This window comes from Convolutriloba macropyga, chromosome 1 (assembly GCF_964194025.1).
Source record: "Convolutriloba macropyga chromosome 1, txConMacr16.3, whole genome shotgun sequence".
Lineage (NCBI taxonomy): Eukaryota > Metazoa > Xenacoelomorpha > Acoela > Convolutidae > Convolutriloba > Convolutriloba macropyga.
The window spans coordinates 45,807,288-45,834,459 of NC_134468.1; the positions used below are offsets into that span (position 1 = coordinate 45,807,288).

The following is a 27,172-nucleotide window of genomic DNA, read 5'->3' on the forward strand; positions in this document are numbered from 1 at the left end:
TAGCAGCTGAGCTGTCCATAAAGAGTAGGGGCTACTTGGGAGATATATAGTGCCCCATGAAGACATCAATGCGTTGGCGATTAACTACTTCGCACGTACTTCTTTCCAGGGTCACAGCCATTGATCTCTAAGCTCTGAAAAAGCCTCTACTAGACTGAGTCAAGGATAAACTGGAGTCAATGGAGAATCGAGTGCAGCCCAACAAAGTGTTAAATGCATCAGTAATTTTGATATGGCAGCTCAGTTGATATGGAATCCGAAGACCATGTGTGGACCGGAAATTGCAAATGAATGACAAAGTTATGAGTTTTACCACAAACCAGACCTGAAGACCATCTACCGTGATCTCTATGAAGCTTCCTACTTTGACCAACTATTTTTATCGAACGAATTTTTTAAAATTTATTTAGACGAGGATTAGACCAAAAAATATGGACAATGAAACTCTTTGTTGATCTTCAGAATTGCATTGAATCAACTTTTAAAGGAATCAGTTTTGTGATTATTTTTCATGACGAGGTCATCGTAATGAAACCACAATTGGCAGTACGAGAAACAAAAAGCTCATATTCAAAAGTTGACTGCGTGAAAAAAACTTCATCACCAGTGAAAAGAAATCCAACTCGAAACGAGTCTGACGCGTCACTTTTTTGTCTCTCTCTCTCTCTCTCAATTGAAGGAATACCATCCTATTCTAAACAAAGTAAGTGAATCAAACTTGCAAAACAGCCAGCGAAGTGAGACAACTTGACTATTTCGTAGCGTTAGCAAGTTTTTATGGACGAATGATACCAGATTTTGTTATAAAGATAGTACTTTGAAGTAAATCTGAAAAGACATATTTAGATGGAAAATAAGACCAAAAACATTTTCAATCATCATAAAATCCATTATGCTCAGTCACATTTGACGCCGATGGGATTAAATTTCCAGTTGAAATACACAACCGGAGAGCAAAATCCTCATGCTGCTGTTTTGAGCAGACTAGATTTCGAGTATAATTATGGCAAAGATTTGATTACTTCCATTTAGACAATACTTTTTTACGCAAACCTACCTAAAAACCCGGTAAAAAATCAGAATTGTGCTTGATGCGAAGCAACTCTTCCAAGATGTCACCGAAAATTAAACAATTGTAACTGAAAACAATGAAATGAAGCAAATTGAAAGGTTTAGACCAATAGAAACATGTTCTGACTATCCACAATTGCATAATTCTTTGCGGTGTGTTGCGTTTTGTTCTACCCAAACTCACATTGTTTTGCATTCAATGCCATTCAGATCCAAACAGTTTTTTTCGTAAAACCGGGCAATAAAATCTGAGTGTCATTGGGAACTTTTCTACAGCAGGCCTTCTTGATTCACCGAAACACCTCAATAACGCGGGCGAAATTCCTCTGGAACTACCGCTTGGATGGGCAGTCAGAACTTCCAGTGTTTGCAGATTTTGATTAGGGTGAACTGTTAGGGGGAGCAGTCATCTCAGGCTACGAGAACACGACGCAGAATCAGAAAGCAACCGGATTGATTTGGAGAACCCATCCCCTCAATCTTACCTAAAAAAAGGGCGGGTTATCCTTATTTTGAACTTCAGGAAACTTTGAAATTTCCTTCCGTTACAGTCTTTTAAAACAAAAAAAAACATTACCGTCGAACTCTGATAATGTGTCAATAGACTTGATTCTGATTATAAATTTGTTTTGCCGCTATCAGTATCTTATTGTTCTATCAATCAGAGGTCTGAAGCAACATTCTCTCACCAATACAAATGTGATTCACACTTCTACTTACCTCCAACTGACGATTTCGTTTGGACAAAAAGTAACAAAAATAGAAAATCAGGTCCGGGAACCGGAACCCAAATCTATTTCACATGTCAATCAATTAAAAATTTTCAAGCTAATCTACATTTTTTTGCATAGATAAGTACAATAAAAAATCGCTATGTTTTGTCTTTCTTCAGAACCAATTTTTAGTCAAAATTCAACTTTCTGACTTCTTGGGAGCCGTGCTCATGATCACGACACTTTGTAACATTTTGCTAATGAGCTATATATTTTATACTTTAGGGGTTCCGTGCCTGTACATAATCGCAGTGCATACTTATGTTCAGTATTAGTGAACGCAAATTATCATGATGATCGAGCTATTCACAAGCCCCTAAATTACGTTAGAGTTTTCATTCGCAAATTTGTGCATGGAGCCTTATGTTTCGTTTGTTCTTTTGGTTCCAAAACTTTACTTCAAGATCTAAAAAAAATTTATGATCAAATTTTGATTTCAAAACAAGACGCAATTATATTCTGTTTTATGAATTGATAACAGTATGTTCTAGCGTGCGCGAAGTTGGCATATTTGCAGCTTCTGAGAAATTGAATATCGAATTCTAGTTTTTGTAAATACTCAGTTTTTCTCACACAATTAATTTAACTAATAGTTTTTCATAATTTTTTTTTAATGAATAGCTTTGTCACATCTCATAGTTCTGGTCAAGTTGTCAAGTCACTCGAACAAAGTTTAGTTTTTAAATTTATATTTTTTGTGCAATTGAGACAATTCCATCAGTTTAATGCCTTCGTGCAACTTTCAGAAAGATAGGGTCAACTGGGTCATAAAACTGTTGCTTCAAGTAATTCGTGAACGTGTCTGGTGTGTCCCTTCCTCTCATCAGCTTGTATTTGGACAAGATTTTTACGAACGCCATTTTGACCTCAAACAGGGCAAGGCGCATTCCAATGCAGTTTCGTGGCCCCACTCCGAAAGCATTGAATGCGTATGGTGATCGTTCCTTGGTCTCTTCTGGGTCGAATCTGCTGGGTCTGAAAACCTCTGGATCTCCCCAGATCTTTGGGTCATTATGGATGACGTTTACTGCAACCTCAACTAGCCAACCTAAAATCGAAAGGCTTGATAACTAAGCTTAACAGTATCTTATTTAATTGTTATAATTAGGCTTCCATTTCGATTCATAATTTAGTATTTACAGGCTTTCCGGTTCAAAAGGAAAACAGTCTTCAGGAAAGAGCTTTCCTAGTGATCAAAGAATTCAATATCTGTCAAACTCCTGTACAATAACACATACTACTTCGGGTATGCTTTTAACCGCTCATTGAGCCATTCAAGGTTGCGCAATGGTATTATCTGTAAAGGATTACTCTGTTTCTCTGTCAATAGATCTGACTATTAACTATCTACAGTGACAAGAGTTCTCAAATAAGTCATTCAAGTTTTTGCTGAACATCAACAGCTTAAGAGCAGCTTTACAACCCGATGGTGGTAACTTGTTCTAGCAGGCGCGATAGTTGACTATGCCTCTCTGGTTTTTACCTTTTTTGATGTTTATTCCTGGTCCAATGGTGGTGTCGGCTACTGCCTCTCTCTGGGTACGGAAGACAGGCCTCAGTCTCAACGTCTCCATCAACACATTCTCTAAAATGTTTAACTATTAGTGTTGAGTTTGCCAAGATGCCGGCTACTCCATTGTTCTGCGGATTCCTTATACCTTTTTTGCAATCTTTATTTGGCATCTATATATCTTTTATAACCAGCTGGTTGAAGTTAATAAGTTGAAGTCGAAAATAAAACATCAAAATGTTATTAATTGCTCTCAAACGAAGTTTTAATTTCTCTGAAACAATGTTTGTAGCAATTATATTAATCCCGCGGTCTTTTTATTAATCGAAGAGGAGTATAGGTATTCTACAGGTTTAATTTACAACCCAGCGGTTTTGGATTTTATTTGTGCGCTATCTTTTTACAATCCAAAAAATTTGGATTGTATTGGTGCGCTGTCTTTTTTTAAGGATGTTTTCAAACTTTTTTCTGATGACATAGCTTTCAAAACCGGATAAACGGGAGCTTGGCGGTTTTAAGTTGCAATAGAAGCCCTCAGCTGTATATAGTAATCGTTAGGTTCTTAATCTACTGAAGTTGCTGGCAACGTCTAAATTGAAGGTGAAAAGATCATCTTTGAAGTTTTGGCAACAAATTTCCGATTTTTTTCCTGTTTTGCCTAATTTTTCCGTTTTTTCGTAAATTAATCTTCAATCGACAATAAGTAAAACTTTAGTTGTCGTGTGAAAGCTAGAATGCTTTTCATAATTGTATTTTGCATTTTTTTCAAGTGCTCGAAAATTTTTCTTACTCTTCCAGTTTTAGGTTTTTAGGGGCAAATCAATCTTTTTGAGGGCTTGCACATGGTTTAATGGATAATTTTTGTTGACAACTTGATAGTTTTGAAGTATTTAAATTATGAAATTTTAACAAACTTCCACTAAAAAAACCCTATAAAATTTCAATTTATGTGAGTTTTTGTCCCCTTTTGGTTTTTTGGTGTTCAGGGGGTCAATGAACCTTTCAAAAGGCTTGAGGATGGATTACGGAATAGCTTTTAGTAACTTTTTGAAGATTGAAGTTAACATCAGGAAATCTGGCGACTTTCCAGTAAAGTAAAGCGTTTTTCATTTTATCGTGAAAACTTTTTTCGTTACATCAATTTTTTCGATCCTCAGGGCCAAAATAAATTTCAAGTGCGAGAAGATAGATTGCTGTATATTTTTAGCGAAACAATAAAACTTTGAAGATAATGAAATCAGTAATTTCAGCAAACTTTCTATAAAATTTGTCATTTTCTCCAGTTTTGTTAATCTTTTGCTAGCTGTTTGCAAGCTTCTGAAATGGTTTATGGGTAATTTTTAGTAGTGTTTATTTGCTTTTGAGGACAATGGCTGCAATGACTTCAGTCGTTTGATTCTAATTTGGGCTAGTTTATAGAATTTTTATCATTTTGTCACTTGTCATTTTTGCCTCTATTTGTGTCTGATATGTGCACACAAATTTAACTGCAAGTTAGTTATGTTAGTTGTTCTATCTTTTTCAGCAACAAAGAATTGGCTTTTATGACATTACAGAGTTTTCCTTATGTGTTTTTATTGGAATCTTGTCATTGAAGATATTAAAATCAAGCATCAAGAAGTTGTATTGAATCTTCTGTTCTTTTGCTAATTTCTATTTGTTTTTATATTTTTTTACCTGCTGCTGCCAATTTATCAACCATTTTGCGTCTTAGATTCCATTTTATGTGCCTTCTTGTCTGAAAACTTTGGTACTAAACACAATTATCCAAATACACCTTAGGCTTTTTATGATTCTGACACTATTTGTTGGTGTAAATTTTTTGCGAAGTTTCGATTTTTGCCCGTGTTTTTAATAATTCTGTTGTCTTACCATTTAATAATATCAATGACAGGTATTGTTCGCTTTTGAATCGCAAATGAATCTCAACAAAATTGCTTTTTTAAAAGTTTGACACCTCATTCAATCACCTCAGTCTCGGTCACTCACATACCCCTGAAAATGCTTTTGTCCACCCTCTGCACCCTCCCCTTCTCATCCAGCTCTTCCAAGCCGTACCCGACTCTCATCGCTTTCCATACCCCCACTCGGCTTTTCCCTCAATTCAAGACAATTAGCTTGATGTAAGTAGTTTACGTTTCATGACTTTGGCACCATTTTTTCTTCAAAAATTATGACTGATCTGTGGATTTGCAAGTCTTTTTGTAGTTTAATGACACTTCTCATAGATGCGTAGTTGTGATTAACTTAATCAAATTAATTGCTTCAGCTCTTAAAGGATTACTTTCTGTAAATTTCTCGCAAATTATTTCAAAATTAATTACGACATTTTGAGTATTGCTACTATATTTTTATTATTTATTGTCTTATCAAGGAATTTGGCATAAGTGAGTCTATTTTTTGCTTCGAACTGATAGTTTATATTTTTCGTATTGTGTGTCCATTATGTTACTAAGGGTGCCATCGGTTGGTAATTTGACATATATGAATCTAATTTTTTGCTTCGAGCTCATAGTTTGTGGTTTTCGTATTGTGTATCCATTATGATATTAAAGGTGCCATCGGTTGGTAATTTGGCATATATGAACCTAATTTTTGCTTCGACTTCATAGTTTTTTTAGTAGTGTGTCTCCAATAAGTTAATATAGTTGCTACAATATAAGTGAATTTGTCTTCACCTTTTTTTAATTTCCCGTCTTGACAAACGGGATTATCATTTAAGGCCCACAGGGCATTAAGCGGCTGTTTAGCTCTTTTAGAGCTTTAGGCTTTACTAGTCTGTTAGTATTTGACTCATCATAACCGTTTGGAGAAGAGAATTTAATGCTGTGAGGGCGGTTCTCAATCTTGAAAGTTTGACAGCTCCCTCAACACTTATTTGATTTCGGACTTAGTGATTTTGATTTCCCCTCTCGTTCATACTCCCCCAAACTTTATTCGCCTCTCATCGCCTCCCATCCCCCTCCCCACTCGGCCCACCCATCCCCCTAATATCAACTTCACTAAGCAGTAGCAGGATACTCCCTAAGCCAAGCGACCATTTGTCGCTTCAGGACTATTAGCTTGACGCAAGTAGATTATGTTTCAGGTCTTCAACACTATTTGTTTACAAACATTATGACTCAATATTTTGATTTTGCGAGTATTTTGTAGTTTTATGACAGCTCTCATAGGTGCCTAGCTGTGAGTAACTTAATCAATTTAATTTTTCAAGCTAATGTCACAGCTAATGCTTTCTGTAAATTTGTCACGAAGCATTTCAAAAATCAATTGCAGTTTCTTCAGTCTCGATACTCTTTTTATACTTTTTGTTGTCAAATCAATTTGTCTCGATTGGGGCTAATTTGGGGTAAATGAGTATAATTTTCGCTTCCAGTTAATAGTTTGTGTTTTTCCTATTGTGCGTCCAATCAAATACTAAAGAGGCTTAATATATGTGAATTGCTCGTGAACCTTTAGCTAATTAGGTTCATGTTTTTAAGCCACTGTTTTCAAAAAATGGAATTAGATGCGAAAGGTTTTTAATTACATTATTAAATTGTTTCAGTTGGTTGTATTTTTTGTTTTCGTATCACTTTGTTACCTTAGTGACAAGTTTTGTCCGTTGCTAATAAGACACAACTGAAGATGCCTATTCACGGCAATAATTTTTATGATTTTAACACCATTTCTTATCAGAAAATATTTCATTTTTGTGTCCTACCCATCTTCCTTGGAGCCTGGTCGCTTATTTTCAAAATAATTTCAGAATTCTTATTTGCCTTCTAGTGCGCCGTAATATTGGTCAATGTTCCGCTTTAAGTTTCAGCCGATATTTTTTACTGAGATTCTGTTCGTTTTTATATTTACAGGTGACTCTTTAATCCCGCTTTGATTTGTTTTCTTTGTCGCATTTTCAACCGTTAGAACTGACTTTAGCCAATTGTTTGTTTTTGTTTCTCTGCTTTTCTGCTTTGGTTTTCAAAGATTTTCTCAAATTTGCTGTACTCGCTACTTATTCTAAAAATTTACAGATCCCTTATCTTCGGGACGTGTTGTTATTTTGATTATTGTAAAGACACTGGTTCTCAGAAGACACTGGTTTTCAATTGCCGGTTGTTAGTTAAATCGATTTAAACTTTTGCTGCTATTTGTTTTTTAACTGGAGCACCTACCTCCCCTCCTCATATCTACTGCCCTCATTCCACCTACCTATTCCGCCCCTAACTACTTAACCCCACCCCACAACTCTACCTCAACTAACTACTACCTCCCAACCTACCTCCGTCAAACTTACGTGTCCCCTGCCCTTTAATGCTACCCCCCCCCCCCTATCTATCTACCTCGCCAGCCCATCGCCTCTCCCACACCTGTAAACTTCTCGTTCTATTGTTCTATCGGACAGTTAATGTTATTTTTCGATGACGTTTCTAGTTTGAGTAAGGTTAGTTTAAAGATTTTTTTACACAACTCGTAGAGTCCTTCCGGTATTGCACCGGTTATGTTTTTTACAATTTGTCTGACCTTTTTGACTTTTTGACCTCAAAAACGGGTAAACAAGTAGAACCCAGAGGAGGGCATTAAGTTATTTCAGAGCTTTTAGGTCTACTAGGCTCTAAGCATGTGATTCAGCGCGCTTCACCCCACAACCCCTGCACCCAAACCACACGCACCTTAAAATGAGCTGAAAGCAGCCTATTTAAACCCTAGCTAGTTACTGACGAAGCGCATCGCTCGCCAGTCGTTTGAGAAGAATTCGCACGACGTTAGTTAGTTATGTTTGCACAAAACTTCGACATTGGGGGGTTACAAATTTGAAAGGTTATTAAGAAGTCTTGCCATTATAAATTTTGCGTAACATACTTTTTTTGAAGATCATAGTGCTCCCATTGCATCATATCCGCATTTTCCAAACTTGTAAAAAAAGCGTAAAACTATATTTAGGCATATATTGCGGGTTTTTGCTCAGAAAAATAGTTATATCTTCTTTTTTTGACCTTCTATAGTGACTGTCAACTTTAAATAGTTCAGCAAACCACAAATTTTGGAAGCAGTAACTCTTTCCGACCTAAGAAGTGCATCTTGTTAACTGTCTCATAATTGGCCTCCTCTCCGTCTAATCCGGCATGTGATGTTATCTCCTCAAACACTTGATCTTGAACATCCGGATGTAATGCTAGGTAATAACTAGTCCACATGAGTAGGTTGGCTGTAGTGTCGAACCCTGCCAAGAGGAAGATAAGTGCCTGCGCAACGGTTGACTCAAAGTCAATCCCATCTTTGCCTTGGGTCACTTGATGCAGCTCGAATTTCTCTACCAGTGTGTTTAAGAAGAATGTCTTCTCTTCTAATGTCTGAGTCTCGTTCTTTTTCTAAAGCAAAAAGTGATAATAACTCAAATACTTGTTGATTGTGACGTACGTTGTTTATTGGGAAAGCAGTTCATACTAAGTTTCCACACAGTTTTATACAATCTACATAATCAACAAACAGGATTACGTACCTTTTCATAAAGGAACTTACCTTGTCAAATGTGAAGTATTTTAAATGTACTGCTTTCCAATTTCTAGTTTATGTGGATCTATTGAAGTTTGAAGAAAATTTGTCACCGCTTTTCTGATTAGCCGAATATGACCCTAAGTAACCAATTGTGTATACTGAAAGATAGAGATAACTTAGAAAAAAACTTAGAGCTTAGAAACTTAAATTATAAGAATAAACTCAGAGGGCAAACAACTTTTTGCCACACGATTTATAACAACAACTTCAGCTAACAATTTAGAAAATAAATGTGAATAAATCTTTAGCTGTGTTTGTCAAATATTGAAATTTATCTACTAATTTTGAATAGTAAATGGAACTATGTGAACGATCCCAATTGATATAAATTTTTGCATGTAATGATGAAATGACCTACGCCCCATACGTCTTTTGATATGCTAACTTTTTAACGCATCTAATATGTAAACATAACTAACTTTCGGACTATATACAAGATTGTTTTTCAGAATGTTCACTCTTCTTTTTTAAATCTCTCGAAATTAAATTTTTCTTATTCGCGCTATTTTTTTTAACTTAAACAGCTTCAATTTTCAACTCGCCAAAACTGGTCGTGACTAATCAAAGTTGTTGCGCTACCGTGTCCTAAAAACTGCTAAAAACTTTAGGGGCAACTACCAACAATGTTGCGCCAATGGAGTTCTGGAGAGATTATCGCGCAAGTGTTGGCATCTTTTGCTCCTCAAAGATATAAAATTTGAGGTTTCCCTCTTGAAGTGGATTACAGTTCGGAATTGATTACATTCAGTGGGCTAGCAGAGGATACCCCAACATGGAGTACCCGTTTCTCTGCCTTTGTTCAAACCAATGGCCTATTCAAAAACTTAAAAGGCGCAGATTAACCTCCTGAAAGGCAAGCACTATTGAGGGACGACGCCAATGAATCGCTGACGCAAACTAGAGCTAAAGCTACAGGAGATTTAGAGCCGCAAAAACCAGATACTCTGCTACCTGGCGCTGGCAATGACACTAGACGCATGCCTCGCTAAGTTAATGCGTGGCTATGTAAGCAACAAAGTTCTCAGTGATAGACAGAAAGCCTATTAAATAATCCAGCAACGATTCAGAAATAATAAGACCTCGACAGCTAAAAGTCTGATGAAGCAGTTGGCGAAGCTACAACTACGTGAAGATGAGGTCATCCAACAAAGTTTAATCAGAACTGGTCCCGCAACTGCATCATGCTGGTGAGTAGCTTTCCTAGACGTTGATCAAAGCAATAGTATTGAATGGCTTTCCGCGACATTTTGTGTGGCTTTCAACATTTTGTGGTGCAAGAGAGTTTCAATACTGCGGTAAAATTTGTAAAATTGATGAAGCATCTCAACAACTTCGAAGGAAATCGCAGAAAGAGAGATGACGTAGAGGAGTTTCAGCACGTGTCCATGTCAAGAAATAATTTTTCTTGGCACTTTTTTTCACACTCATCATTAAATTCACATCCTAGGAAAATTTTAGAATGTGTGTTTAGAATATGAATATGAAGGGTTAAAAGCTGTGTTTAGAATATGAAGGGTTAAAAGCCATCTAGCAAGTGTATATGAACATCAACAAAAAAATTCACAAAAAGGTTTAACATCTAGATTATGCTTTCAAAGCTCATTTTCAAAACTGATTGAATAGTAGGTTCAGGCATTACTGATCAAATGATGATGGATAAAACTTGAAACTGCAGTTGATATTCCAGATGGAGGAAAAACAAAATTTGAATAGAATGTGTAGATATGGAAGCACGAGACACTAATTTTGCGCTACATAATTTGAATGTTGAAAAAGTTTTAAAAAAATGCAAGTGTCCAAGTAGAAAACCAAAACTGTTGTTTCACAAACAAGAACTGATTCAGTGAAGAAAAACTAAGAAGTAAAGAGAACCTCAGATTGATAAAAAGTGGAAATTGTTTTTTTTACTGTAAGCAAAAAAACAAGCACTACTCTCCATTTTTTGAGTGGGCGCACATGTCAAGTAAAAATGTTGGTACAAAAGACTTGGACAACTGAACTTTAGCGAAGTAGCAAATAAAACGAAAGAAACTGATGTGCAAATAGTTTCATAGATAAATTCGGTGGCTACACATAAGTAAAACTTTGCAGAAGTCGTTGGCTACGCAGAAGTAAAAAACATAATTTGATCATCGCATGCTTTGAAAAAAATAGTTACACAATGTGGCCGACTAACACTTTTGCGAACTGGTATTGAGACAGAATGCAAAAACAAAGCCTTGAAAAATTTTGCATCAGCAAAGAAAAAAACTAGCTAGTTTTCAGTTCCTGGTGTACGCGAGCAAAATGGGTTTGCAGATGTTTACAATAGAGCAGAAGCAGAAGCTGCAAAATTCTTTGTAATAGATCCAAAATTGCCCAAAGTCTATGGTGTGTGAACCGTAGATACAGCATGTTTTGCTAGACTTTTAATTGTCGCAGGTACAAACACATTGTCAGCCTTCAAAAAAAATTCGGTGGAAGAACGAGATGCAACCTTCTAATTTTTATTTGGTTGGGTAGCAACGGCTGACTTGAATTCTATACCGTCTTTGCCTTGAATCATTTGATGCAACTCAAAATTTTTCAACCAGTGTGTTAAAGAATAATTTTTCTCTTATAAAATGTCTGTTTCATTTTTCTGAATAATTGTGATAAATCAAATGCTTTCTGGTTCTGAAGTACATTGTTGGGGAAAGTACTTTGTTAGCGCTAGGTTTCCTGAAAGTTTTATCCAATCTGAGTTTCATCAAATAGGATTACGTACGCTATCATAAAAGAACTTGTCAAATGTAAAAATTTTTCATTGCACTAATTTCTTTTCTTTGTGGTTCTAATGAAAATTGAAGAAAAAATTGTCGCTTTTTTCTGATTAGTGGGATTGACTGTTTGTGTTTATTTAAATATAGAAAAGATTATAAACAGTATCTTTGAGCTCAAATATTGGTAATAAACCCTTTAAGAGAGCTAAAAATTTTTTAACAAAAGATTTAAACCGAAGACTGCTACTAGTTTGTTAGAAAATGAATATGGATCAGTTTTTACATAAGATTGTTAAAATTTTATTTTGATCAACTAGTTTTAAATGATTAAGTGAACTTTAGGAACGATCTCAAGTGACATACATTTTTGAATGCAATTATGAAACATCATCATACGACCTAAAATCACCTGAATGTTATTTTTTTAATATAAACTATCAAAACATTTATGGACTATAAAATAAACAGATTTCCTTTGAAATTTTCACTCTTCTCTTCTTTTTTGACACTTTTAAAATAATTTTATTTTATTCGCTCTATTTTTTTTTAGCTTAAACAGTTTTAACCTCTATTTTGCCAAGACCGGTCCTGACTCATCAGGGTTGTTGCGCTATCGTGTCTCAAATCCTGCTAAAAAAATTGGAGCCAGCTATCAGATCATTACTGTGCTAATAGGGTTGTGGAGAGATTAAAGTTTCAGTGCTGGCCGTTTTTGCTACCCCATTATGATGAGTGCCTTAAAAATCCAAATTTTGAGATTTGCCTCTCTTTGAAATCAAAATCAAAAGTTGTGATAAAAAGACTGAAGCCATCAAACAAACAGTAGTTTGACTTGAACAACATTCAATGAACTAGCAGAAGACTACCCGACATGGAGTATCTCTACCTCTGTATTTGCACGAACCAAGGCCTATTCGAAATTTTTACAGTCAAGGTCGGACTACCTGACAGGCAAGCACTAATGCAGGAAGATGCCAATAATGCACAGACGCAAGAAAGAGCTACACAGGGGAGTGAGGGCCGCAAACAACAGATACAGTGCTTCCTGGTGATAAAATTAGGGGCATAACTCAAGATAGTTTGGAATGACTGCGTGAACAAAAATGGTCTCGGTGAGTGAATGAAAACAAGGGTACTTCGCCGGAAACCATTCAGAAGTATTCATATCTCGCCAGTAAAAATCTATTGAGACATTTGACTAAGCTTGACTAAGCTACTGTTTCATGAAGACAAGCTCATTTATAAGTACTTCATCGGAGCATACAAACTAGTCACATGACTGCAGTCGTTCAATAAAATTTTAATGAAGGATATCTTACAACGATACGAACAATTTCTTGTGCAAGAGCTGCAATCCTGTAGAAAGCTATGTCGAACTGGTGGAGCGTCTCAAGAACTTTGAGGAGAACTGCAGACAGAGTGATGACGCGGAAGAGAATCACCACGTGAACATGTCAGTAAGTATTACTTCTTATCAAATTGGTACACACTCTTCTTTCAAGTCACATCCTAGTTTTGTCATCCTAGCAACTCTAAAATGCTTTAATTGTTTTTGTAAGTATCAAATCTGCACATGTAACAGCTGGTTGCTAAAAAAAGACATTCTATTTAGTATATACAAGGTTAAAGCCATCTAGGAATTGTATGTAAACATCCACAAAAATTCCACATAAAGGCTTAGCATCAAGTCTATGCGCTGATTGCTCATTTGAGGTTTCAAACACTGCTTTACTATTCAATATAGAGAGTGCTATTTACCAGATGTTAGATAGAACTTGATTTCAAGTTTTTCAAAAACAAGAAACCAAAGTTAAAAAGCCAGATGCAGGGAATATGAAAATTGATGGATTAGAAGATATCGATGCGGAAGCAGGATGCGCTAGAGACGATCTACATAAATTGATTTTTGAAAAAGTGCTGCATTTGCCAGGTACAAAACGATCACAATTTCGGTTTCAAGTTAAATTCAAGAAGAACTTAAATTGTTTAACGCAAATTTTAAGTCAGTGCAAACACTACCAAGAAATGAAATCCTCACATTGATGTGGAGGAGGACCCAACGGTGCTTCTTACTATACAGAAAAGATAACATACACCAATATCCAATTTTAATTGGGGGCACATGTCAAGTAAAAATGTTGGTACAAAAGGCTTGGACACTTGAACTTCAGAGAAGTAGCAAGTAATAATGAAAAAATTCCCCCATTTTGAAGTTTTGTAAATTTCGTGTTTTGGGAATAATATTGAAAAAAATTGGTCCAAAGTTAGGCGATAATAAAGCAACTCAAAATTAGAAAGATTTTATACTGACATTGTTGGATCAGTAGGTCCATCAGGTAGAGGAGTCAACTGTTGTGAAATTAGTTTCATAAATAAATTTGGTGGCTAAGCAGAAGTAAAGCTTTACAGAATTTGGTTGCTACGCAGAAATAATACGCTGAGTTTTAGAACTGCAAGCTCTGAAAAAGTAAGTTACACAGTATGGCCCACCAAATTTTTGCCAACTGATAAAGAGACAGAATGCAAACACAAACATTTAAATTTTGCTTGTGCGAAGAAGAAGCAAGCGAGTTTTCAGTTCCTCGGATACAGAAGCCTAATGATGTTGCAGAAAATTTCAATAGAGCAGAAGTAGAGGTTGCAAAATGCATTCTAATAGATTCAAAATTTCCAAAAAGCAATTGAACTGTAGATACAGCACCTATTGCCAGAAAATAAATTGCCGCAGGTACAAACACAATTTCAGTCTTCAAAACAGTTCGATAGAAGATCGAGATGCAACCATCTGAAATTTATTTGGTTTTGTTGCCTACTGTAAAAATTGCGATGCCAGTAAAAATCGAAGACTAAAGCAAAAGCTACAATTTGTCTGTTCATTGTGTACGCCAATAACATAACACAAAAAAATACTCAGGTAACCGAAAGCCCACACAGTTTTATTCAGAGTGGAATAAAATGAAAAGATCGAAAAATGAAAAGATAGGCTCCACAGTTTAAGGAACTAAGCAAAGTGATAGGTTCAGAGACCTCCATAGTGGTTTTGTTAAAGCTACTCCCATGCCATACAAGGCGCAAACGCAAAAATTTCGTCAAGTCTGAAGAATGTTAAGACAACAATTTTGGGATAAAAACGTCAAATGGCTTACAGCAATTGAAGCAGAGATGGAATTCTTAGACAAAATTGAATTGTTGGCCTTCGTTCCGAAAAATAGGACAATACATTTTCCATATCTGTTAGTTTCAAAAAATGGAACATGATTCAAACGGAACATCCTTATATTTAAAGCTCGTTTTATAGCAAAAGATTTAAAATAAACATACAGAATTGAATACTCAGATACCTTTCTTCGTACAAACCAACACAAAGCCTTTAAAACTCTACTAGATTGATCAGATATTTAACGAAAACTTAAAACAGCTCATGTAAAAAAAGCGATTATAGAGCTACTCAAAAATTAGAAAGCTTTTAGAAAGCCTTTACACTGACATCAGTGGATCAGTAAGTCTATCAATTAGAGTGGACACCAGTTATGCAATTAGTTTTAAAAATGATTTCATTGGCTACGTAGCTGTAAAAATAATAAAATACAGTAATCAAGCACAGCAGGCTTTTAAAGAATGTGTCGCACAAAATGGCCGACCAAACATTTTGCGACTGTTAATTGAACAGAAAGAAAAAAACAATATCTGTAAAACTTTTGCGCAAGCAAATAAGTAGCTCGCAGACTCACGATTCCTAACATACGCGATCAAAATGGTGTTGCCGAAAATTTGATATAAACGTAATAGAGGCAACAAAATGCCTTCTAATAGATTCAAAAATGCTCAAAAACTATTGGGTTTTAACTGTAGATACAGCATGTTATGTTAGAATTTCAATTGTTACAAGCACAAACAGATAGAGGCACAAACAGAATTCAAATACAAATAGAGGGTAGAGAGGCACCCATCTCCAAGTTATTTGGTTGTGTAGCGTTTTTTAAAAATATTGCGATGGTTGTGTAGCGTTTTTTAAAAATATTTTAAAAATAAAATTTGAAGCATAAGATACGAACCGTCTGATAGTTGTATACTCCGATAACTCAATACCACAAAAGCTCATTTATTGCAAAATGTAAAAACTAGGCCAATTTAAGTTCTAGAAACGTTGAGTGTTGAGTTCAATGCAAACAACCTATCTGGATTTTAATGGAAACCGATATAGAAAAAGCTAAATCAGAGCTTAATATAACTGAAACATAGACCATTTAGCAACGTAAATTAAATCAAAAAATTGAAGTTGAATAAAAAATCAAATCAGACGAACCAATTGCAAGTATAAAATGAAAGCGAGAACTTATCTAAGTTCTTCCCAAGTTCTCAGTAAAAAAATCGAACGAAAACCTTGGAAACTCCCCTTACATGGCAAAGCTTCCAAGCAGAGGGGGTTAAATCACCCTCATGACTGCAAAAGATAGATGAGCTAGTTCCAATTGCACTTCCTCGGGTGATCCAAAGACCATACAATTTTGTTAGGAATAGGATGAAATGACAAGATCGAGAAATGAATAGATAGGCTGCACAAGATAATTAACCAAACTGATAGGACCAGAGACCTCCAGAACGGTTTGGTAAAAGCTAATCTCAGGCTGTACAAAGCACAATACCAAAAAGTTTTGCCAAGTCTGAAAAAATTTGAAGATGACCAATTCCGAACAACCTGACAAATGGCTTAAAGCAATGGAAGTAGAGATAGAAAATTAAAACAAAAATGAAACTTTGGATTTAGTTCCGAAAAGAAAATGAGAATTTATTTTCCCTAACCGGTGAGATTCTTACTCCAGATTCTTACCTAGCGGCGACAATCTGATTGGGGCTATGGAAACATAAAAAAAGAACTCAAAGAGTATCTTAGAGCTTAGAAATCTAAATTGTGTTAATAAACTCAGAAGAAAATCCTTCCAGATTTAGAGTGACATTTATAGCTAGCAATTTAGAAATTGAATGTTTATCAATTTTGAGAGCTGTTTGTTTGTCAAATACTTATCTACTATTATGGATCTGCAACTGGAACTTTGTGAACGACCTCAAACAAACCTGATCTTTTACTGGATGTGAACGCGTATGCAGCAAAAAATTTTTAACCTATTTTATATGTTGGACAAATTATTGTTTTCCAATTCACCTAATTCAGTTTTTCAAATTTAATGGTTTTCTTGATAAAAATTAGGACTTCTGCATGTTATTTTCAAGTGGGTTCTGCGTATGCCTGAAAATTGTTTCTGAAAATTCAATTGTTTAATCTGGGTTCAATAATTTTTATAACGAGGCCTTATATTTGTGAGCACCAACAATTGCCTGTTGTCTCTCAGTCCTGTAAATAATCTCCAATTACCGTATTCTTAAAAATTTGGTGACAAAATGTTTGTCTGCGATCAATTTTAGAACATCTTACATTGCTGTTGATCAAACATGCATTTTAGTGCCCAATTTAAGTCCGGGACAGATGGCTTTGTGTAAATTCGTCAGTTGCGTAAAATGAGTTAATTTATGGCTGAGATCTTGGAGGCTCTGATCAAAGCTCATTCTGCTACCTCTTTGACGTGCAAAATTTACCTTCATGATTTCGAGCATAAACTTTGCAGTGACCTCAGATGCTTCTAGATTCAATCCTAAGCTAGGGTCGAATAGCTTGACAATTTTTCCCACTCCTGGGACGAAGAGAGACAAGACTGTGAGAGGATTGCTGAACATCTTTTCATTCTGTACTGTCTGTCGGATGCACGCGTTTGCGATGTCATTGTCACCTGCCTGAAACAATTCTTATTCAATCGCATCAGAAGAATTTCTTGAAAAAAAAATTGGCTGTGAAACATGGGTTAATAAATGAAATTACAAAAAAATTGCACGTGGACCCACTTATTAACGGCAGCGTCTAATAATTAGTATATTAAAATTATGAGAATTGCTCTGGACTGCTTCGCCTTCATATTTTCAATGACAAAAATGTTAAAGTTTAAAAAATTTGATCCGTTTTCTGAATTTGTTGATGGAAACTTATTAAGAAAATTTGCTGTCCTCGGTTTCGGCTTGTTATGTTCTTGATTTTAACACAACTCGAAGACATATTTTAGTTTGAAAACTTTCATGATTAAATCTTTTTTCCTCTAATCTATGAGCTATCTGGATGTTTCATAATTCTACAATTTGCATTGGATATGTAACAAAGAAGAAAAAAGTTTGCAAAGGAGATTCGTTGACTTCTGATTCGCTTTGTCGAATGAATTTATTCCTCTGTTCTAAAGAGTAAAAATAGTATAATCTACTCAGCCTCCGGTCATACAAAAATTTTAACATTTTTTTCAACTTTAGGAGCCTCTCGGTCAATTTTGCCTCAACTAGAAATAGGAGAGTTTGCGTTATTTCCAATTTCGGTCTAAAGATAATCACCGATAATTGATTTGAATATATCACTTCATGGTTGAATTTTGGACTAATTGATAAAAATTTTCTTGATTCTCTTCTCCATAGACCCTTTCTGAACGAACCAACGCAAGCATCTAATTCGAAGGGAAAATCACCACCGATCAACTTAACTTTGGATAACTTGATAATATTTTCTTCAATATCGGCTATCTGAAGATTGACATAACCCCCCCCCCCCCATAAAATTATATGAGAGCAGTAACTTATCAATTGTTCAATTGCACTATGCAGTCCGCGAATTATTCCGTCTAAAAAAATGTTAACTCTACTGTTGAAGAATATCAATTGCTTAACCTTCAAGTTCGCACTGCCTGCAGTATAAGTCAAGAGCCAATTGTTATTTTGGGACCCATTGCATTGAAATAAGAAGACTATCGACAATTTATCACAAATATCTATAAGTTTATGCGTGTGCCTTTAAATTTGTGCTGGTTTCTACCTATATGTTTTTGATTTTTGTACTTTCAAAGTTAAAGTTAAGCTAATTCGCCGCTTTTGTTTTTTGTTCATTTGTCAAATTTACTTTTACGGAAGATCAAATTTCACCAATTAGAGCGCTATCAGTTGCCCTTTTCTTCGTACATTTAGGAGGTAAAAGCTTTTTCAAGACAATTTTCAGTTCCAAAAATTTTATCTGAGAACCGAACTAGTTTTTTCTGTACCTTTTGTTCATTTGTAAACGACAGCTTATGCTGGAATACATTTCTAGATTTCAGATTTGATACAAACGCGGCTTTATTCGAAGTTGGTTTTTAGTTAGGTTTAAATTGAAAGAATAAACAAAAAAAAAGAACTGCTTTTCAATAAATTAATTAACAACAAAAAGCTCACTATGTTCCCATGCTTTGTTTTTTATAGAAACATTGGCCTTCCATCTATCATATTAAACATAAATCTCTCTGTAATTGCATAATTGCATGACAGGGTTATAATGACAGACGAAAATGAAATTATACAAAAAAGTCAATGAACGAAAAACTGATGCATCAAATGTCAATGACCAAAAGAGTTCCAGCAAAACAAATTGTCGAAACAAGAAAAATGCCAATGAAATAAAGTTTGGTTATTGACTCAAGAAGTGCCATTTGGATAAGAAGATCTTATGAAGCAGTCGTTATTAACCAAAAATGCATCTAAAAAAATGGTTCATTACTGACGCGCAAAAAATTTCAAGGAAAGAAAATGAGTTGGTAGATATATGCTTAAACTAATGACCAACAAAGAAGAGTCCAAAAAATGGAAAAACTGACAATGTTTAAAATGAACAAATTGTTAGTCAAAACTCTTAGAAAATTGTCTTAGTTTTGCTGGCCTTTTCATCGGCTTTTTTTTTGCAAAATTTCTCCTTTTCTTCTTTTCTTATCTCTAAACAGTTCAACTCCCTTTTTGCTTTTTCCTTTTTTCAGTATCTTTATATTTAACATGACTCGATTGCGTATAACACCAGGTTTGGTCCTCACTCCAGGTTTGGTCTTAACACCCCATAAACCTGTAGCATATCGTTTTGCGTGCTTTTTGTAAAGGGTCAGTGACCGAAAAACTATCATTGACAAAATGTTTAATGGCCGAAAAGATGCCGATGCCAAAAAGGTCAGTGACTTAAAAATGTAATTTGTTCAAGCCAAAAAAGGCAATATTTTATTTTTTGGCTGTCTTTCTTTTCATCTTTTCATCTATTTTTTCTTTTACCTTTTTTTTCTATCCCCGTGATATTAACTGGTTGTTAACCGTGATATTAACATCTTATTCCTCTGTTACATTTTTCTTTTTTGTATCTCTCTCTATGCCTCTTTTAGTCTTTCCTCATCTCGCTCTTTTCTTTGTTTCTTGTTCTGCTCTGGTTTTCTTTCTTTTTCCTCTCCCCTTTTTCGCTCTTTCTCTATTTATCTTTATTTCCGCCTGTTCTCTAGTTTTTTTATTATTCTCTCCCTTTTTAAATTGTGTTATTTAAATTGTTTAATTGTCTTGCAATCTTGGATAAAACATCATATAATTATGGATATTAATGTTTTAAAGCCGAAATCCATTTTTCTAGAGCATCTATGTTGCTATCACATCTTCTCTTCCCTCCTTCAACCCCGTTCGTTTTTTGGTTCGCGGTTTCTAGTGCATTTGTTTGTCCTTATTGTCATCATGGTGTATCTCTTTAGTTTCTTCCATCTGACGGTTTGTCCATCTTTTTGTCTTTGTTTCACACTATTTTTCTATCAGCTTTTCTTTACTTTTCTATCTAATTTCCCCTTCTCTCACTTCTTCTATCTATCTTCTTTTTCTGTTTTTATCCCTAGTTCTGTCTTTCTCTATATCAATTTTTTTCGCTTTGACTGGTTTTTTTATGAACAATCTTTATTTTTTTCTTTGTTTTTATCTGTCTAAATCATACTTTTTTTTCTCGCTTACTTTTTCCTTTTTCCTGTATTCTATCTCCATGTCTCCTTTGTCTTTTTGGTTTTTGTTCGTTGTTCTCCGTTTCTTTTGGCTCTTGGATTCTTTCGTTTGGTTTCTCTCTTCTCTTTCACTTTTCCTGTATCTAATACTTTTTACACCTTCTACTACCTCTCCTTATTCTTTGTTTTCAACTCCATTGATTGAAATAAGTATTTATCTTGAAATCCTGGAAACAGCATTCCGCTGTACCCTCTTCTTTTCTAATGCACTCATTTTTCTTATGGACAACTCGTGTTTTTTTCTGCTCGCCACTTGATCTCTATTTTTACCATTTTTCCTGATGTTTGTCTCGTCACGGTTTTAATTTTTTTCTCTCTCTCTCTCTCTCCTTCTCTGTCTCCATCCCTCTCTCTCCTTCTCTGTCTCGATCCCTCTTTCTCTCTCTCTCTCTATCTCACTCTCCCCCCTCTCTCCCCTCTCTCTCCCCTCTCTCTCCCCCTATCTCTCTCTCTCTATCTCTATCTCTCTCTCTCTCTCTCTCTCTCTCTCTCTCTCTCTCTCTCTCTCTCTCGCTTGCGTCAAGAGCGATTTCTGTCTTGTTCTTGTCTTAATTTTTCCTGCTGTCCTTCTTCTTTTTTCTTTTCATTGTCTTTCCGTTTGCGTTGTGTGTTTTCCCTTCCTTCCTTCCATTTTTTCTCTGCTTTTCTTTCTTCAAACTCTTCTTTCCGTTTCTTTTTCTTTTGATCATTTTTCCGTCTTTCTTTCATTCATTTTTTCTTTCTTTCTTTCTTCCTTTCTTGGTCTTTTTCCCTTTTTCGCTTTTCTTTTTTCTGTCTTTCCTCTCTTTGCTTTTTGGTTTTCTTCTAATTTGTTTTTCTTTGATTTTTATGCTAACTTTTTACGTCAATTTTGAAACAGGTTGCAAATGGATCTCCGCCTGCTTAAGATATTTTACCCATGCTTTGCATATTTTCTCTTTCGTGGAATGAACTTTTGTCAAACTTTTATATAAACATGTATCGCCATTTTAGAGTTGCGCTTTTGATCATTGCGCTCCTTTGCAGAAAATAATTTAGGCACAAATTTTCAATCAGCTGAGCATGGTAGGTAAAGCAGCTATCAATGAGTATTGCAACTCACTATAATTTAAATTTGGTAAATTGAATTTTTTTCGAAAGTTTTTAATATAATCTTTCTATTTTCTACTAATTCATTAGAGTTTTTTGTTTAAACCAAAAAAGATGCGTCCAATGGGTCTATATGAACAGCTTTCTTTTTTTGCTTTCTCTCTCTCTCTCTCTCTCTCTTTCTCCCTCTCTCTCTCTCTCTCTCTCTCTCTCTCTCTCTCTCTCTCTATCTCTCTCTCTCTCTCTCTCTCTCCATCTCTGTCTCTATCCCCCTCTCTCCCTCTCTCTCTCTCTCTCTCTCTCTCTCTCTCTCTCTCTCTCTCGCTATCTTTCTCTCTCTTTCTCTCTCCTTCCTCTCTCTTCCTCTCTCTCTCTCTCTCTCTCTCTCTCTCTCTCTCTCTCTCTTGCGTCAAGAGCTATTTCTGTCTTGTTCTTGTTTTAATTTCTCTTGCTGTCCTTCCTTTTTCTTTTCATTCTCTTTCCGTTTGCGTTGTGTGTTTTCTCTTCTTTCCTTCCATTTTTTCTCTGCTTTTCTTTTTTCAAACTCCTCTTTCTGTTTTTTTTTCTTTTGTTCATTCTTCCGTCTTTCTTTTCATTCATTTTTTTCTTTCTTTCTTTCTTCCTTTCTTGGTCTTTTTCCCTTTTTCGCATTTCTTTTTTCTGTCTTTCCTTTCAATGCTTTTTGGTTTTCTTCTAATTTGTTTTTGTTCGATTTTTATGCTAACTTTTTACGTCAATTTTGAAACACGTTGCAATTGGATCTCCGCCTGCTTAAGATAATTTACCCATGCTTTGCATATTTTCTCTTTTGTGGAATGAACTTTTGTCAAACTTTTGTATACATATGTGTCGTCATTTTAGAGTTGCGCTTTTAATCATTGCGCTCCTTTGAAAAAGATATTTTAAGCACAAATTTTCTATCAGCTAGCTGAGCATGGTAGGTAAAACAGCTATCAATGAGTATTTCAACTCACTATAATTTAAATTTTTAAATTGAATTTATTCGAAAGTTTTTAAAATAATCTTTCTATTTTCTACTAATTCATTAGAGTTTTTTATTTAACCAAAAAAGGTGCGGTCCAATGGGTCTATATGAGCAGCTTTCTTTTTTTTGCTTTCTCTCTCTCTCTCTCTCTCTCTCTTTCTCCTCTCTCTCTCTCTCTCTCTCTCTCTCTCTCCTTCTCTGTCTCTATCCCCCCTCTCTCCCCCCTCTCTCCCTCTCTCTCTCTCTCTCTCTCTCTCTCTCTCGCTAGCTCTTTCTCTCTCTCTCTCTCTCTCTCTCTCTCTCTCTCTCTCTCTCTCTCGCTAGCTCTCTCTTTCTCTCTTTCTCTCTCTCTCTCTCTCTCTCCCTCTCTCTCTTTCTCTTGCGTCCAGAGCTCTTCTGTCTTGTTCTTGTCTTAATTTTTCTTGCTGTCCTTCCTTTTTCTTTTCATTCTCTTTCCGTTTGCATTGTGTGTTTTTTCTTCTTTCCTTCCGTTTTTTTCTCTGCTTTTCTTTTTTCAAATTTCTCTTTTTGTTTCTTTTTCTTTTGTTCTTTTTTCCGTCTTTCTTTCATTCATTTTTTCTTTATTTCTTTCTTCCTTTCGTGGTCTTTTTTCCCTTTTTCCTTTTTCTTTTTTCTGTCTTTCCTTTCTTTGCTTTTTGATTTTCTTCTAATTTGTTTTTCTTTGATTTTTATGCTAACTTTTTACGTAAATTTTGAAACAGGTTGCAAATGGATCTCCGCCTGCTTAAGATAATTTATCCATGCTTTGCATATTTTCTCTTCTGTGCATTGAACTTTTGTCAAACTTTTGTATAAACATGTATCACCATTTTAGTGTTGCGCTTTTAATCATTGCGCTCCTTTGCAAAAGATAGCACAAATTTCAACCATTTGAGCATAGTAGATAAAGCAGCTATCAATGAGTTTTGCAACTCACTATAGTTTATATTTGGTAAATTGAAATTTTTTTCAAAAGTTTTTAAAATAATTTTTCTATTTTCTACTAATTCATAAGAGTTTTTTGTTTCAACCAAAAAAGATGCATCCAATGGGTCTATATGAGCATCTTTCTATTTTTTGCTATTTAATCTGTGACTAAATTAGGCGTCTGGTTTTTATTACTACTTTCTGAAGTAGGTTTTAGCAATATAAATTGCTCTATCTGTGTTTCAAACGATGAACTGTTCGTATTGTATCTGCCATCTGATTATATTTTTGAAGTTCATTAGTCAAATAATCTTGCAAAAAATTGTTTTTAACTCCAGTCAAAGCAAAATGGCTAGAAGCCGCTAATGGCACTGCGATAGCGTATACTAAACCAAAATTCAACTTCGCTCATATTTATAGCAAGAACTATCTGTTATGGTCCCAAACATTTTCACTATTTTTTAATCACAGAGCTGTTATCTTCATGCAAAATCCAACCTCCGGGACTTTTGTTCAAAAGAGAGATAATCAACAAGATCGTCTTGTCAAAAAAAATTAATTTTGGCCCCTGTCATACATCATAAATTAATTTAGTGCAGTAAATTTATCATACGATGTACTTAATTTATTTAGTGTACTTATTCCTGAGGGGCATGTGTATAAGTCATTGTTATTTCACATGCTAGTCTGTTGCTCCCATCTCCCATAGCGGGAAATTAGTGTTCACGTTTTGTTATGACTTCTGGAATACCAGTTGCCTTAATCTTCATTCTCTTAGTTTTGCACTTCGCGTACAGTTGCTCAATTTAACTTATTCTTCATTAACTGTCTTTACAAATCGAGTAAAGTAAACAAATAGTCCTTACGCGATTCGCTAAGCGGATTCATTTAGAAATTGTGCAAAGCGCACTCGCCGCGCAAGTAGGACAGAGAACATAAACGCAACTCGCGACTCAAGATCAAGTACGCAATTTCACTCGCGTACGTCATGGCGCAGCCAGCAGCTCAGAAGCGGACCCCACTTGGCATTGAGCCATTTTGGGATAAACCTAGTGTAGAAGCGCCGCTGAAATGGGAAAAGTGGCAGATGCAGGCCAAGTTAGCTCTTCATGCGAAGGAAAATATTACAATAGACACTTTGTTGGAACCAAAACCCGAAACAGTGCAACTACCACTTGAACCGATCTATGAGGTTACGATAACAGGGTCATCGGCACAATCGGAGAGGGAAAGATTGGCGAGGAACGCTCAATCAAAAACGAACTGGGCAAATCGGTGTCAGAGACAACTGGAGATAGGAATAATGTGCGGAGACAAACCATGGGCACAAGCCGATCGAAAGACTGTGTCAATGCTATACCTCAGTTTGGGCACTGAAGGACGTCGAATTGTTTGTAGCCAAAACCCACATCTCAAGATGGACAATCTCTCAACAGCAGAACTTTGGACAATCATGGAAACAGCATTTATTCGTCAGCGCAATATCACATTTGATAGATATGTACTTCTCACCACAAAACAGACAAGAGGAGAGTCCATCGAAAATTTCTTCGGAAAATTGAAAGAACTTTCTGAGAATTGTGAGCTCGGAAGCCAAGAAGACACCCTCATCAGAGATTTGTTTATTGCAAATATGTTAGATCCAGAAATTCAACGGGAATTGTTGCGAGAAACTTTAGAACCAGCCCAAGCATTACGTTTGGCCATGAATATGGAACTAGGTCAAAGAAACCAACTACAAATTACAAACTCGCAATCTGCTCCGCAAGTTAAGGCAGTAATTCCTCAACAATCTTTTCGACCACCGAATCAACGGCCGACTACATCTAGCTTTCCTCGATCACCAAACCAACTCTGCAGGAACTGTGGCTTAACTTGGTCAGCTAATCATAAAGTGAAGTGTATTGCGAGAGGCAAGACTTGCAATAATTGTGGCCTCCAAAACCATTTTTTGCGAGTGTGCAGGAAACCGAAGTCATCATCAAATAAATCTAGTCGCTCTAATGTTAACTCCGTTGAAGAAACTACAACTGACCAAACGGTAAACGCTATACAAAATATGAATTATAACCCGCAATGCGAATCGGACTACGATGGCTCAGATGACAATATGGTCGCTAGCATCGCAAGTAACGCAATACAGATCGAACCAAAGAACACCATCCTACAAATTGGTAACACCCACGTTGGACTTCTCATTGATTCAGGCAGTGTATGCAGTATTTTGTCCGAGTCTCTTGCTTCAAAAATTGTGGAAAATTCTCCCCTTGCTCGTTGGCTGATGATAGCGCCTCCCCAGGAACTCAAAACATTTTCAAACGAACCCATAAACGTGACGGGTATGATACAGGCACCAATTGCGAGCAATGGATGGCGACTTGAAGAAGCTGAATTTGTAGTATTCCGTGATGGGCTAAAACCACTAGTGGGTAGAGATCTATTTGACGCTCTCGGAAACTCAGTAACTCAAATCCCAAAACATGAAGGTAGTATGGTCAACACTATCACATCTCAATGTCCATTTAAAACACGTATCGCACAACAATTTCCTCAACTTATTACACGTATTGGTCGCTCAAAAGTACACATTGTCAAATCTAAATTCCATCGAAATTTTCAGCCAAAACATCAAAAGGGTAGAAGAGTACCCATTAATTTACAAGAACGAGTAAATAATGAAATTAAAAAACTTCTTTTAGAGGGACATATAGAAAAACTGAATAACTGTTCTGACCAATATTTTGTTTCACCTATTGTAATCGCAGTCAAACGAGATCAAACCATAAAGTTAGCACTAGATTCTAAAACTCTTAACAAAGCAATACACAAGAACAAATATCAGATACCAAATATTGAAACACTTATGGATTCGATATCACAAATAATAACAAACTACAAAACAGAACCAGCGGAACAAATATATTTCTCTACTATCGATCTTAAATATGCATACAGCCAACTAAACTTACACCCTGAAACTGCTAATCATTGTAATTTTAATATTGTAAGTGGTGACATGACAGGCACATATCGATTCAAGAAGGGATTCTACGGTCTTACAGACATGCCTGCTGAGTTTCAGAAGGCAATGGTTTACACCCTGATTGGACTTAAAAATAGATTCTGTTTCTTAGACGACATTTTAATTGTTAGCAAAGGTTCAGAAGATGATCACTTCCAACTTGTATTAGATTGTCTGAAAAAATTGGATGCAGATAACCTTCGAATTAACCTTCCGAAATGCCACTTTGCGAAACAACAAATTTCCTGGTTAGGATATAATATAACTCAATCTGGGATATCGCCACTCGAATCCAAAACATCCTCTATTATGTCATTACAACCACCTAATACACTTTAAAAATTACGCTAATTTCTCGGCTCAGTCAACTATATTAGTAAATTAATTCCCAATTTAGCTCAACTTTGCCATCCTTTAAGACCTCTACTTCGTAAGTCCACTAAATACATTTGGACTGACACTCAAACACTACATTTTAATGCCATTAAAACTCGCATAGCAAATCATACAGAAAAAATTCACTATAACCCCCAACTTGAAACACGAATCAAATGTGATGCTTCTCGCTCCGGATTGGGAGCAGCACTAGAACAACTAACAGTTGACGGTTGGAAGCCGATATCTT

General features: G+C 35.7%; 2 protein-coding genes across 3 annotated transcripts in view; one reads left to right on the forward strand and one right to left on the reverse strand.

The window, feature by feature from the left end:
* LOC142339618 (ADP-ribosylation factor-like protein 5B) overlaps positions 1-27,172 on the forward strand; it is a 463,878-nt gene that overhangs the window by 372,392 nt on the left and 64,314 nt on the right. The gene's annotated exons all lie outside the window — the stretch shown is intronic.
* LOC142349477 (cytochrome P450 3A6-like) overlaps positions 2,280-27,172 on the reverse strand; it is a 32,035-nt gene continuing 7,142 nt past the window's right edge. Inside the window, exons 3-6 of the mRNA XM_075401068.1 lie at positions 17,229-17,423; positions 8,402-8,705; positions 3,328-3,429; positions 2,280-2,892 (exon numbers count right to left, since the gene is read on the reverse strand). Coding sequence (XP_075257183.1) covers positions 2,567-2,892; positions 3,328-3,429; positions 8,402-8,705; positions 17,229-17,423 — 927 coding nt within the window. The 3' untranslated portion in view covers positions 2,280-2,566. The remainder of the gene's footprint in view (positions 2,893-3,327; positions 3,430-8,401; positions 8,706-17,228; positions 17,424-27,172) is intronic.